The 13859-nt window shown below is 41.0% G+C and overlaps 1 protein-coding gene across 1 annotated transcript; it reads right to left on the reverse strand.

The window, feature by feature from the left end:
* Nucleotides 1-13526, reverse strand: LOC309446531 (serotransferrin-2-like; the record flags this gene model as incomplete). Its single annotated transcript, XM_082066351.1, has 18 exons — nucleotides 1-375; nucleotides 1099-1285; nucleotides 1680-1864; nucleotides 3111-3193; nucleotides 3882-4038; nucleotides 4326-4508; nucleotides 4800-4868; nucleotides 5178-5268; nucleotides 5492-5640; nucleotides 5810-5996; nucleotides 7065-7222; nucleotides 7894-7958; nucleotides 8066-8228; nucleotides 8695-8871; nucleotides 9956-10055; nucleotides 10834-10997; nucleotides 12422-12460; nucleotides 13475-13526. The coding sequence occupies 18 exons, from the start codon at nucleotides 13524-13526 to the stop codon at nucleotides 326-328; spliced, it is 2259 nt and encodes a 752-aa protein (XP_081922477.1). The 3' UTR covers nucleotides 1-325.
* Nucleotides 13527-13859: the final 333 nt, after the last annotated feature.

Here is a 13859-nt window from a genome sequence, read left to right on the forward strand (position 1 = left end):
GGCCCTGCTCTTCCCACAAAACTGCTGATTTCTCTGTAGCAGCTGTACAGAATTGCTGATCCTAGTTCTGTGCTGTGGGTTATGCAGACTGGCCTGTGCTGTTCCACATGAGGCCACGCTCCAAACAAGAAAGGAGTGACATATGAGTGCTATGACATTATCATAAACATAAAATCTGCTTAAAAAAATACAAGTGAGTATTCAGCATACATTTCTAGAGATGACTGTTTCCTTGCTGATTGCTTTGGATACTTGGACTTGGATATTTCCTTGTTTTCAACGTGGATGGAGGTGTATGTGCCTTTCAAAGCCTCAGTATTAGCCATCAGTTTGTTGAGGATGCACAGATATCCTGTTTGCAGAAGTCTAAGATGCCTACAAACCAGAAGAAAGTATACACTTAAAGATGCCATCAGCTTAAAAAATAGCTAATTCTTCAGATACTATTCACTAAAACAGCAGAATAGAGCTAAAATTCCCCTTTTGAATTTCACTTCTTTCACAGAAGTCTAATTTACTGTGTAATCTTAATTTACTTCAATATAAATTTTCAGATCCCAAAACAGCTTTACCCTGGCTCCTAGACAGCTTTCACTTTTTGTGACAGCTAAATGCATACTTTACAGCTTTCAGTGGAAAATAATGAAAAGGCTATCACTTTAGATTATAAAGGTTTTGATCTTGAATTCTCTAGTGCACTCTTTTTGAAAAGGAAATTATTTAACTTATTTCTAAGTTAATTCAATCATTAAATATACAATTTCTTATCTTTTCCCAAGTTTGGCATATCCAAATTAACATTATATTCCCTTTTTCCCAGAACTGATTTTTGGAATTGAAGGGACAAAATTCAGAGTGGGAATAAAACAGTCCTACTTCAATAACCTCATATTTGCTCTAAAATGACTTGGCTATTCTGTTCCTGCAGAGCTTCAGTTTCAGTGCTGTTGGATAAGAGTTGTAAAAGCCTCTAAAGGAGCTACAAACACTGTACTCCTTGGAAAACTGTTGCTAACAGGACAAAAGGGCAAGAGCTATGCACAGAAGGCTTCCTGCTTCGCATTTTTCTCTAACTCAACATTCAGCACTTGACTGTACCTGCAGGTGTGCAATTAAACACTGATTCTGCCAGCTGAAAGAAAGACTCTCCAAGAATTTCCTGATAGCTCATGTGACTGGCATGAACAAGGTACTGAGTAGTATCTTTGAAAAGCAGGTCACTTTCACCGTACTTCCACGACTGAAAGAGATGGAATTCAGAATCCAGTTTGCTTCCCAGAGATTCCTAAACAGAAAAGAAATAAGTTTCACAGCTTGGATCATAAATAGCAAGGTTAAGCTGGTGAGCCTCAGTTTTATAGCAAGATCTAGCATAAGAAAGGTTCCACTTACATTCACCTAGTACTGTCCTTACTCATACAAAACAATGCAGTCTTGCAGTGGCTTATTTCTCAGCAAAAGTATGACCACTGCAGAATAGCAACTGGTATCAAAATGCCCCTTTAGCAAATCCAAATAATTATTTTCTCAGTCTCCCATGCTCATTCTTAACTCTATCATACTGGACCTGAAGGCACTTTATGTATTTAGCGTATAAAGCTTTTGACCTTGAAAGGGTTTTCAGCAGTTGCACAAAACAAGTGATAACATGCTAACCTTTTCCCAATTATCTCTCTCACCTGAGATTTCATCAGAAAGTCATAGATTTTAGTGACAGTGACTGGTCGAGTCATGACTGCGCTGGGGGGAATGGGGCCAAGGTTGCAGCCTGCCCACTCTGTGACTGCAGCACGTGTTCCATCGGGACACAAGAGTTCAAAGTCAATAGCGCTGTAGCCTTTTGCCCAACCAGAGCTGTCCAGATCTGAAAAGAAGATTAAGTGAAAGCAAATCCTTTTAAAAAATGAAAGCAGAAGACAGGGCAAATCTCATGCAAAATGTTAAAAATCGAGAGGAAGGTGTTTAGTTCATATGTTCAAAACAAATGCAGCACATTCTGTGGTCATTTATTAGGAATGCATAAGGAGCAGGGTAGTGCTTTCACTGAAGAAACTGGTCGGTGAACTTAAACAGCTCCTATCAACTAAAAACTAGAGTAATATCAAGGCATATGAACAGCTCATCATGCCTCATCTTCAACTGTAATCGGATGACTTTCTGAAAACCAGCTATTCAGCCTGCAGGTCCTTTGCTTCCCCAAACTGCTCATCACTGCTTGAATTCCTGTGGGTTTCCAGGCCCTTATACCTCCACTTGATTTTAGAGAAATTCCTCTCTTTGAAAAGCCTATTCTGTTACTGAAATTGCCTAAAATAGAATTTCAGTGTGCTTTATCAGGCTGAACAAAATGAGGGTTCACTTTCTCTCCAACTCTGTGAAAAGGCAGCATATTTTGGCTGTTAGAGCAGTAGGCAAAATTTAAGAGTTTGAGGGATTTAAGCTACTGTCACCAAAACCATTTTCAGTGACAAAATCCAACTACTAGATTGTTGCAAAGGTCAGTATTTCCCAGAGGAAATTAAACATTTCATAGTGAAGCAATAATTTTGTTTAGAAACTGTGAAGGCAAAATAATTTTCAGTATTTTTACCTATTAAGCTATTTGGACTGTTTATTCTGTAAGTGCCTGTGAAACAACATAAGGAAGTTGCCACGTTACAATGAAGCCACAGAACATCTCCCAGCGCAAACAGCCCACAGCATCGCCCTTATCTGCCATTGTAATTCTTGAAACTCTGATAAAAAAAAAACAGGTACATGCACTATGGCTGGGACAAGATTTGGTGGGAAAAATCACCTGCTTTTTCAAGCTTTGAGCTTTCAAAAACACAGTGCAGTCTTCAGGGATAATTAGCACTCAACACACACCTTGATCTTTGCATTCAGTGATTCTTCCTCTTTCCTCTCTTAAACTGAACAGTATCTGAATTTTGACCATTACTGGAACACCCACATGCAGGAAGGTTCTTGCAATTTTCCAGTCACAAAGACAATTTCATAGACCAAAATTAAACCTGTAAAAGCTGATCCTCATGAGCGATGGTCACTGTGTGGGAAGTAACTGACACTAATGAACATTCTCAAAGGAAAAGAGAATATCTGCATCTCACTCTGTATGTTCTGGAGTAGGTTAGAGTGTTCCAGGAAAGCTACATCTCCAAAGCTCCTTCCACTGGGATTCCCAACTAGGCACCTAGTGCAGGAAAAAGTAAAAACAAAAAAACCCAAAACCCAATAAATTGTCAGACAGCCACTACATGATGACTGATGTTTGGATAGTCATTTGAAGCTACAACAGGAGTAGCTGGAAGTATCGTATCCCCCTTGTTTGTAATTACTTAGTTATTATATCAAACAAGTTAGTGATGTCAGGATAGATCTTGGTGGATAGTGTCCACATATTTGACAAGACAACCCCTTCATCCATTAAAGCAGCTCCCAAGCCAGAGTTGTGGCACAATGTCCGTGCAGCCTCACCTGGGCCTAGCCAGGAAACAGAATGTAATTCAACTAAATGCATTATATATATCCTATAAGAGTGCTTTCACCTTTAACACTCTACCTCTGCTTCTATTTTTTTAATATCTCCAGTCTACTTAACTACCTCCCATACCCTACACTGCTTCTTACCACATCACCTCTGCTCTCTGACCTTCTAACTTCCTTCCACCCCTTCTCTTTAATGATCCAGTACCAATGCTCTAGGCCTGACACGTTTGGAAGCATTGTCTTGCTCTGGAAATGGTTTCATGACTGTTTTAAATCACCAGTAAGCTGAATATCCCATGGCAACTGCAACCAAAACAAAATACTTGCTAGCAAAAGTCGCTTAACAGTTCTGGCTATTGCTCTGCACTCCTGACTCTGACAAAAGGCTTTACCTGAGTGCTCCCATACTGCCATAGTAACGTTCGTTGTGACTTGCGACACATCTGCTGGATACTCGAGCCCCTTCCACCTCACTCTCTCCAATACAGACTTTGCACAGGTTTCCATCTGCTCCTGGCATGCAACCCTTCCAAAAGTAGTTCTGATAAACTGAGTAGAGAAAAGTGAGGTGAGATTAGGGCAAGGTATTCCAAAGCCTCTTCACACATGTGAAAAGACAGGAATGGAATTCCATCCTGTTAGCTAGGAAGAAGAGGGCTAAATAGTGTGAAGAATCACAACCAGTCAGACAGGAGGAAGAGCTGCTTCAACACCCTCTGAGACCGCAGTCATCACTCGCTAGTCAGATCCTCATGGGCTCATCTCCACTTTACTCCCAGATTTGGGGCTTCAGATTTCCACAGTCTAGTCACCAGGTAACCCAGAGCATCCCTTACCAGAGTCAATGTCACAGTTCCCAGTAGCATTCTCCAGAGCTCCCACTGCGTATCTGGAAGGAAGTAACCATCCTCCGGGACTATACAGGTGACTGTGGCAGGATCGCCTTCCCCTAAGGTTATGGATGTTAATCTGTTTGGCATTTTTCTTAGCCAGGGCAACAGCATAAACTGGTGGTAGTGCTGTGAAACAATGACAACAACCAGTTATACCAAGGCAACTAAGTATTCCAGACAGGCACAGCCCCTCTCTTCCCTCCCTCATCCTGTCACGAGATCTTCAGCTACAGCAGAGGATCTGCATTCTTAACTTAGCCACAGAGCTCTTGTCCTAGCTGCCTGGCGTTAACTGTAAAGCTCCTACTGAACATGCACAGCAATTTCTTTCCCAAACCAACATGCAAATACATTCCTACACAAATCCTAGAGGCAGCCTCGGGAAAATCTTTTGCCTTCTCAAGTTTGTCCTGTTACCTTTGTGCTGAAGGTGAATGAGCTTTCCTGTTTCCTCCATGCTCTTAGCAGCCTGGGCACAATCTCCTCCTGGAGAGGAGAGACAACCATTAAGGATCTTGTGACCGCTGTCATGCCTGTCACATGGCAGCACCCCACCAAAAACCTTGCAGTCCTCTTGAGCCATGTCAGCATCTCCGTCCCTTTTACAGAAGACATAAAATAAGTAGCCAGAAAAAATGCTACAGCCAGTTAGTGGAAGAGCTGAGAAGAGTATTTGGACATATATATTGATTCCTGCTCCCGTCACAAAAGATCACAGACTGTGGAAACTTAACTATATTTTTAATGGCACTTTTTTGATTCCCTCCCATATGCTAAGGTCACATGAGAACTTACCATAGCATTCTGCAGCTACAGGCACCAATCCACACCTCCCTGCAATGTAGACATGTGTTGCGTCCAAGGTGACTGCATCGGCCTCACTACTCTGCCAACAGCGTTAGAGAAAAGAACAAAACCAGGATTTGGATGAAGTGTGTAACCAAGCAGCTGTACTTCCCCACAGGCTGCAAATTCCCCTGCATAAATTCCCTCTCATTCCTTATGGTCCTTCTGGTGTACAAGCTGTTTTTCCTCTTGTTCAGCTCAGACAAGGACATACACACCCTGTGTGGTCTTATCATACCTTCTGACCAGAGGGGGTCTCCTACCTTGATCATTTCAATGCATTTGGTCATGGAAGTTGCTTGGACACAGACTAATGGGTCGGATTTGATGCTCAGTGCCCACTCCTCACATTTGCGCAGCTCAGCATCACTGATGCAGCACCAGCGCACAATGCTGTTGTCCAAAGAGCTCCCTGCATCAGAAGGAAGGAGCACAGTGAGATCATGTCACCTGTGCACCAATCTGTTCTTTGCTAAGGGGATGTTTAGGTCTATGCAGATGTGTCTGATAGGGAGCAATAACACAGAAAGATAAATGTTTCTACGCTTTCCTTAGCTACAGTCTTCTGGAAGGCTTCTTACCTTCATGACCAAGTCCCTTAAGGAGAGCTACATAATCCAGACCAAGGACATAGGCAATCTCTAGCTGCTCCTCAAGAAGCTGTAAGTGCTGAGTGGCATCCCGGAACAACAGGTTCTTTCCCCCAAAGGGTGCTGAAGTAAAGAGTTCAAACCTGGCTCTTTCCTTTCCTTTTCGCCCAAAGAGGCGCTAGAACAAGAACAACACCTTTAATTGCAGAAAATCTGATAATTCTTCCAGCAACAGGCAGCCTCACCCTTCCCTCCCTCCATATCAATGGTTTGTGACATTGCACTCAGGGTTCCATCAGGTACTGCAGTGAGTGGATGGTTCCAGTGCTAAAAGCATCATGTGATTCAGTTTTTTGAGAACTTTTTTCCATCTTTGTTATTCCAATATATTGGGCTGTGCTCAATGTGTCCTACCCTGGAAAGGCAACTGAGTATAGCTGAGTGAGAAACATGTGTGATAAAGATCAGCACAGTAAAGCAGTTCAAAATATCTTGGGCTTTATGCTGGGGAAGTACCATGGGTGAAGTGGCTCTGTGCAGCCTGATGGCACTGGAAGAGAAGAAACCACTGAGAAGTGTCCTAGGAACAGCGCTGCAGTGCCATTGCTATAAGTGGGGAACAAAATTAAGATAAGTGTTAATAAATGTGCTGACAAAGACTTGTGAAGATCTCTCAATAAAGGAGAGACTTTGTACTACTGCTGTCTGGCAGACTCTGCATGACAGGACAACCCAGCTCACTGGCTGAATTATTCACTGTCTGATAGACTATTTTAAGGCCCAGATGCCTTCATAAATTCTTCGAATTTGCATTTAAATATGCATTTCAGGTTCAGCTTCAAATAGACTCCTGGATGTCAAGGTAACAAATGCTGTATATATGTTGAGAAAAGGAAAAGAATAAAGGTGAACCCTGCCTGAACCTATGCATCTCTGTCAGCTACATAAGAATTCACACAAGTTCCAGGGCAGGGTGAGCACCATCAGCCAGTTTCCAGTTTGGGTGTTATGGCATCTTTACCTTCTTTATTTATTCCCAGCCTTCTACAGCAGAACTATTTAGATGGAAGTAAAACCTTCTTCCAGAAGCCAATGCAGGATCCTTCCCCAGAACAAAAGATTTTTAGTCCTTTCTCACACTAACTCTAAATTTCTCAAGAAGGAAGGCAAACTGTGTGGTAATGCCCACACAGAGATGCATGAAAAGCCCGTGTCTGGAGATACACAGTTTATAATATTCACTCACTTGGATCATAGTAAGAAATTTGTTGGTGATCTTCTGGAAGTTGTGGCGGGTGACGATGCCCCGGCCTGGCCCCTTGCCCAAGTTACAGGTGCTGTATTCGGTCAGCTCGGCTGTAGTCCCACCAGGGCATAAGAGTTCATATTCCTGTTGTTCTGACTCTAAAACAACAGGACACTCGTAAATCTATGAAGTGAGACCTGCCTTGGCACAGAGATGGAAGGTAAAACATTTTTCAGAGGAGGTTGCTCAAAGATCAAGCAAGCAGGACAGTGCACCAAGCACACTTGGGAAAGTTGTCTTTGGTATGATCTTCTCTTAAAAAGATAGGGACCTCAGCCAGCGGCACTTAAAATACTCTTCAAGCTCTAACACTGTAAATACATTTGTTTAAAAATACTTACCTGCAAATACTACTGATAACCACCAAAAATGTCAATATAGAGCTCAACTGAGTTTAAAAACACAAAACAGACATACAGGAACTACACATTCTAGAAGCTCAATACTCTGAATTTTCCAATGAATCTTGTAACTCAGGCAATGCAAATGCTGACAGATGCATCAGAGACTTTAGGGTAAAGAAATCACCTGTATAAAAACATCTCTCTGCTCCCATTCTAAGAATCTCCTGTGAGCAATTATTGCTCACTTAGTCTTTCCTTTTCTATTTCCTTCTAACTTGTGTGGAGAGCCAAAAAAAAATACAACTGAACTCCTAGCAGGGATTGAATTTTCCCTGAAAACAACAAAAATGTAGGCATATCCCCCAACCTCCCATGCAGGAAAGAGCACAGCCAGAGGTTAAAAAGAATCTGAGTTTTTTGATTACCTGTGGCACTCATAATTGTTAGATGATCTAAAAAGGCCACATCTGCAACTCCACTTTTCAAGCACCTGCAGGAAGACAAATGCCATCCCATTAACAGGTCACCTGGCTTTTTTTCCCCTCACAAGTTCTTTCTCCCCAAAGGTAAATTCAGTACCAGTGTCACAGAGCTCACCTGAAGGCTCCCTCAGAGTCATAGAAGGGTTCGTTACTGCTTGTCTCACAGAAATGGTTCTTGTCTCTGACATAGGATTTTTGTCCTTGGCACAGAGTACACAGTCGAGGAGCAGCAACACCAGCCCCAGGGATGCAACTTGCATTGAAATACTCACTGATTACTGTGGATGTAGGGGGAAGAAAACCAAAAATAAATAAAAGAAATCAAATGGGAAAAAGCAGAAGAAAGAAAAGGAGACAAGCCTATAATGGACATAACTAGGACTATGGTGCTAAAAAAAATATATATATCAGCAAATGCAGCTTCATTGTCTGAACTTCAAATTTGAAACATTTGCTGGAAGCATCAAATTTTGCTTGTTTCAAACCAGCTTTGTGCTGGCTAAATATTGCAAAGATTTGTTCCCTGATGCATACAGAACACAAAGATTTCCCATTTTGCTAAAAATTCTACTGCTTTGAGATCACTAGAAAAGAACTGAAGAGAGCTAAAAGCCAGAATCAAAGACAACCCAAGGGGATATCTCATCCACAAAGTCCTTCTGTTTCCACATAGCTCAGTTCATTCTGCATCTGCTTGCATTTCACCCACTTTTGCTGAGGGCAGACATGGCTCCTATCACCCACCTTGGCTCAGAGGCTGTGCCTCGTCCCAGGAAAGGTCATTCCTTGCAAGGAGAAAGCCAAGTGGAATGTTCCAGCCTGATGTCCATCTGGCTCCATTGTGGCAGCTGCGCACACCTCGTAGCCTCCGGATATCCAGAGTTCCTCGTTTGGCAATGGCCACAGCAAATACACAATTTCCTGTGACAGGACAAAATATGTAACAGAAATAACTAAATCCCAATTCTGCAGCTTCCATCTGTGTACAGGAGTTAAACTACTTCTGTGAACATGGCTAAAGAAAAAAAAAAATCTTAGGGATATAAAACGTAAGTATTCATGCCAGGAACTTTACCAAATACTGGCCACCTGCACCTTGTCAAACTAAGCAATGCAAGAGACATGCAGAGCAAGAACGTAAAAATCTGGTGGAAAAGGCTTACAAGATCATCCAGCTCCATCACCCAATGCAATTGCTTCTCAGGAATTTTCAACATTTGCATCACACTGTTTAGGTATCGTAACGGAAAGAACTGCTATGTGTTATCCTCAGAACATATTGTACTTACCACCACCAGAAACATCAATTCCACTATGATTTCATGGTTCTTCAGCCAAAAGAAAATTCACTTCTGTTCTCATACCATCCCCTTATTAGTCTCTTCCTACCTCCATCTGCTAACTTGGCCACCTTCTCAGATTCATGTCCCACAAGTATCAAACATTACTATTGAATGTTTGATTTTGGCTCAGATTTATTTATTCTTGGTCTATAAATCATTCACTGCAAAGGCTGTTCAGGTCTGCCAGGAATGAAGAGTAATCTTACCATAACGAGATTTCTCACCTTATATTCTTGTCTCTTTAGGGTGAGAAGGAGAAAACTAATTCATGAGAGAAGCTACAATCTTAAAGAATCACCAGTAAATGTTTAGTTACATTAGTAAAGAGCATGATATAAGAATTAACACAGACGGAGTAAAACCCTTCGTATTCCCTCCAAGATGTAGAACTCCAGTAGATCAATGCTGCAGGCAGAGGTAGATACCTACAATTTCTCATAGTGACGGTGCCACAGGCAGAAAGTCTACTAGATACAAAGCACCACTGGTATTTTATTCATCATCAGTAAGTATTTTAGAAACAATTGTTAGTCACCTCCATACTCCTGTATTGAAAACATACAGACTTTATTTTCAAGACTTCTTGAGCTTTGCCTTTCACTGCTTAGCAATTTATCAGCCAAATCAGAAGTACACCTTATTCTTTTGCTTTATGTACCCACCTTGGTCATAGATCTCCTTTGCCACCACCGTCAAACCATACAGCTTTACAGCAGAGTAAACATCTCCGGCATCCAAGGAGGCAGCATCTGCTTTGTTCGCCTTGAAAACAACAGCAAAACCCTCAAAACAAGTGTCTTCACAGGGAAACAAAAAAACCCCACAGCTTCAAGAGTACAGTTTCTGCCTGAGAAGTAGTAACCAGTGCTTTCTACAAGCATTTGCTTTGGTTTTAATTTAATCCCTGCTACTAACCATGGTAATATGTTAGCAATGAAGGCTGAGTTACCTTCAAAAAATACCTATTATTTTCCTGTAACGTCCTTTCTTGCCCTTTCTTCATGCCTTCCACTCCGAAAACACAATTCTGCTGCCAACTGAAGAAAAAGGCAACCTCTGTTTCCTCCCACTGCTCCCCCAAGACCCCAAATCTCTCTGTGTTCTGCTGACTATAATATCTCCATGACCTGGAAAGTGGAACTGAAGTCTATTAACAAGGGTTGCAGGACTGAATGAAAACAAGAAATAAATTATTCCCTGAACCAACGAGAAATGTTTGTTTTGTTTTCCAGGTCAGATTTGCCATTGAAGGCAACTGAAGGGAAATGGAAACTGGATAGTTTGGTTTTGTCCATTTATTTCCAAGCAGCTTTTTACTTATTTCCTGGAGATTGCAAGGACATCAGCAGGGTAAAATAGTACATCTAGTAGAATGCTTCTGGGTTTTAATTCTTGCCTCTCAAGCTACCATGTACTTTGTCATATAAGCAATAGCATCATTTCAGTATCATTTTATTCTCCCATGGATTCGGTTTACCAGTTACTTCTTCAAAAGAGGACTTGGACTCAAAATTAGTTTTTAAAATCTCTGTGAACTCACCCTGATTTTATCAATGCAGTCATACGTATTGTGGGCTCTGATGCAAGAAATCCTAGCAAACGAACTGGCAGTAGTAAGGGGCAGCACAGCCGTAAGTGCTTTGGACAGTTCAGCACACTTTCTCTGCTCCAGGTCAGAAAGGGTGCACCATCGGAATTTCTTCCCTGTAGGATCAAAAAAAAGAAGTTAAGATTTCTAGGATTTATTGAAAAAATCCTCAGTTTAAGACCTCATGGAAGAGGGAGGTTTTTTAGTTTATTTAACTTCACAAGTATGTTGATTCTGCACACTCACATACCCTCATATTTAGAGGCACTCGAGAGATATGCCCAAGCAGTCCGACCACGATCTCTTTTGCCCAACACGGAGGACAAGGAATGTTTGCTAGTCAATCTTTACTATGCTTCTTTGCTTCCTCTTGACTGTCAGCGACAAACTACTTTTTAGGTAGATTTTTCAGGAATCAACAACAGCATGATCTTTTGACTCAGAATCTTTCTTGCTTCACCCTCCACAAATCTTAGGCAAGGTTGCCATCCAGAAGGAGGAAACAAAGGCAAAGACATCTTTATGGCTGTGGTCTGTTTTCCTGTTGGGACAGCAGGAGGAGGAATGGCACATACAATGTAGGGTAACCTTGTTACCATCTCCCTGTTATCAGCCTGCAGTTTTTCTCCCAGCAAGTCAAGGGCGATGTGACCTTATCAGAGCACAGACCTTCTGATCTTGATGTAAACAATGCATTCCCCAGGCTTTATCAGTTTTATTGCTGTCAATATGTCCTTGGTTATCAATACAGGCCATTCTTTTAACCTTTGCTCTGCTGTTTCCTCTGGTGCTTTCACACACAGGTATTCCCATGCACAATTTAGCCATACCAATCTTATTGCTTCTGTTACAAAGTTCTAAAGATTCAGAACTAAGCCTGCAAAAGAATAAGAAATGTGGAGGGAGGATGCTGACAGGGGATCACGTTGCTTTAGCTTTGTTGAATTTAGTCTTTAGAGAGGAGACTGTTACTTTTTAAACAGACAGTAACTGGTATTCCAAGTCTCAGGTGTCTCACAGCACTGAGCTATTAATACACACTTTGTTAGAACAGCATTTCCCACTGAGTGCCATGCTTTGTTAGAGAAGTAGTTACTTCCCATTTTATTTCCAGACAAAGATTACTTGATTTTAAATATTAAGACCCACATCAGAACTCCAGGGTCAGAAAACTTAGGACAGAGGAGAAGTATGAAAATTTTAAGTTGAAATAAATTCACAATTAAGTGCTACTTTTTAATAGAGGAAACCAAACCCCTCAATCTAGCAGGTGAGGATCTGGGGCTATTTGAAATTATGATGGCAATTCTGTGACTTGGATCTTTCCTTGTTTTGAACAATGTATTATCTAAAGTGTTTCTTCAGTTATGACAAGTAACTTGCTGGATTTCCCTCAAGATAGAGAGGTTTACCTTCCATGACAACACCCACTATGAAAGATAGGAACTAGGGACAATTTGTTTATTGACAACGAAGGATCATGCACTATATTGAATAGAGTATTGAATAAACATTAACAACAAAATCCTCAAAACCTCACCTCTTCCAAGCAGGAAGTTAGTAAGAATTATCTTCATTTTTGGATGTCAAACAAATAGATTAAATAGCCTGCACAGGAACACTGTGCAGAACTGTAGCAGAACTGAACTATTCAGTCGCCAGATCTTTTTCCAGATGAAAACTAAGTAACCAATTAAAAAAAACAAGTGAACAACAACAAAACCAACGCCAGCACGCCAGCAGAAACAATGGGTTAGGAAGATGCAATTAGAAGCGGAGAAGGTGAAATCTCCTTTTCCAGCAGGAGAGGAGGGTTTGGTTGGTTTAAACTGACTACAAAGCTACACCTTAAAGGAGTCCAGACATGTCAACAACACTTCGTCTTTTCCTTAAGACTCCAATGATTCCATCTTGGATGTACTGTGACTTATTTTGTATTCTTCCTATTAAATGCCTTCTGCTCTGAAATACATCATCATATACATCTCAAGAAGATACTACACATTTAAGGATTAAAAAAAAGGATGATTATATATAAAAATAGTATGCAGTTATGTAACTTGAAAGAATCTTATACCATGTAACAAAACCCAGGACTGACTGCATAGAAAACACTACAACATCTCTAACATCGACATTTCCAGATGTTTAAGCATTTGGCTCTCTGGCCATCTAATAATATTAAACATAAATATTGCCTGGAATAAATAATGGTTACAATGAAACACTGAAGTTTTTATTTCTTCAAGCATAGCATCAGACATCAGTACTCTACTTGTTTTGACATTAATTCAGCACGATTCCAAAAAGAAATTGTTGTTTTAGAGGGGAGCAGACTGCAATACACCGATTCATCCTGACAGTGTTAATGAGTATGCTGTCCAAAGGAAACAAACTTCTACTGGATTACTGCTTCAAAACTAACAGGGTCCCCATCTGCCAATGATCAAACAGCAAAAGAAAATCACAGGCACGGTTCTGGCTGCAACTTCTTTGCACAGAAGAAAACAAAACCAAAGCACGTATTAGCGTTTGTAACCTGGTAACCCATCCAGAGATCACCTTCCTCTTTCCCTCTTGGCATCAGCCTTACCTGAAGACAACAAAGTGAAGATGATTAGGACAATTAAAAGCACTGTCTTCATGATCACAGCAGTTCCGCAAGGATCCTCTCTCTACCCTGACGATCTGCTGTCTCATACCAGGAATTCCACAGTGATGACCAGAGCTTCTGGAAGATAACAAATGGTTTTAGGCATCAACAAGGATAAACCCAGATTTAAGAAAAAAACAAACTGTCAGAGGATGGTATATCCTTGTATTTGAAGGAGAAAAGGACAGAAAATATCCATGCATTTTCTGCTTTGTTACAGACATAGGAAGAAAGGTAAGCCTCTGCTTTTGAAATAAATTGTGCTTCTACTGTTTCAAAATGCCTTTTGGAGATAAGTAAGACTTCCATCTATCGTACAAAAAAG

Source organism: Streptopelia decaocto (assembly GCF_964273445.1).
Source record: "Streptopelia decaocto genome assembly, chromosome: 15".
NCBI lineage: Eukaryota > Metazoa > Chordata > Aves > Columbiformes > Columbidae > Streptopelia > Streptopelia decaocto.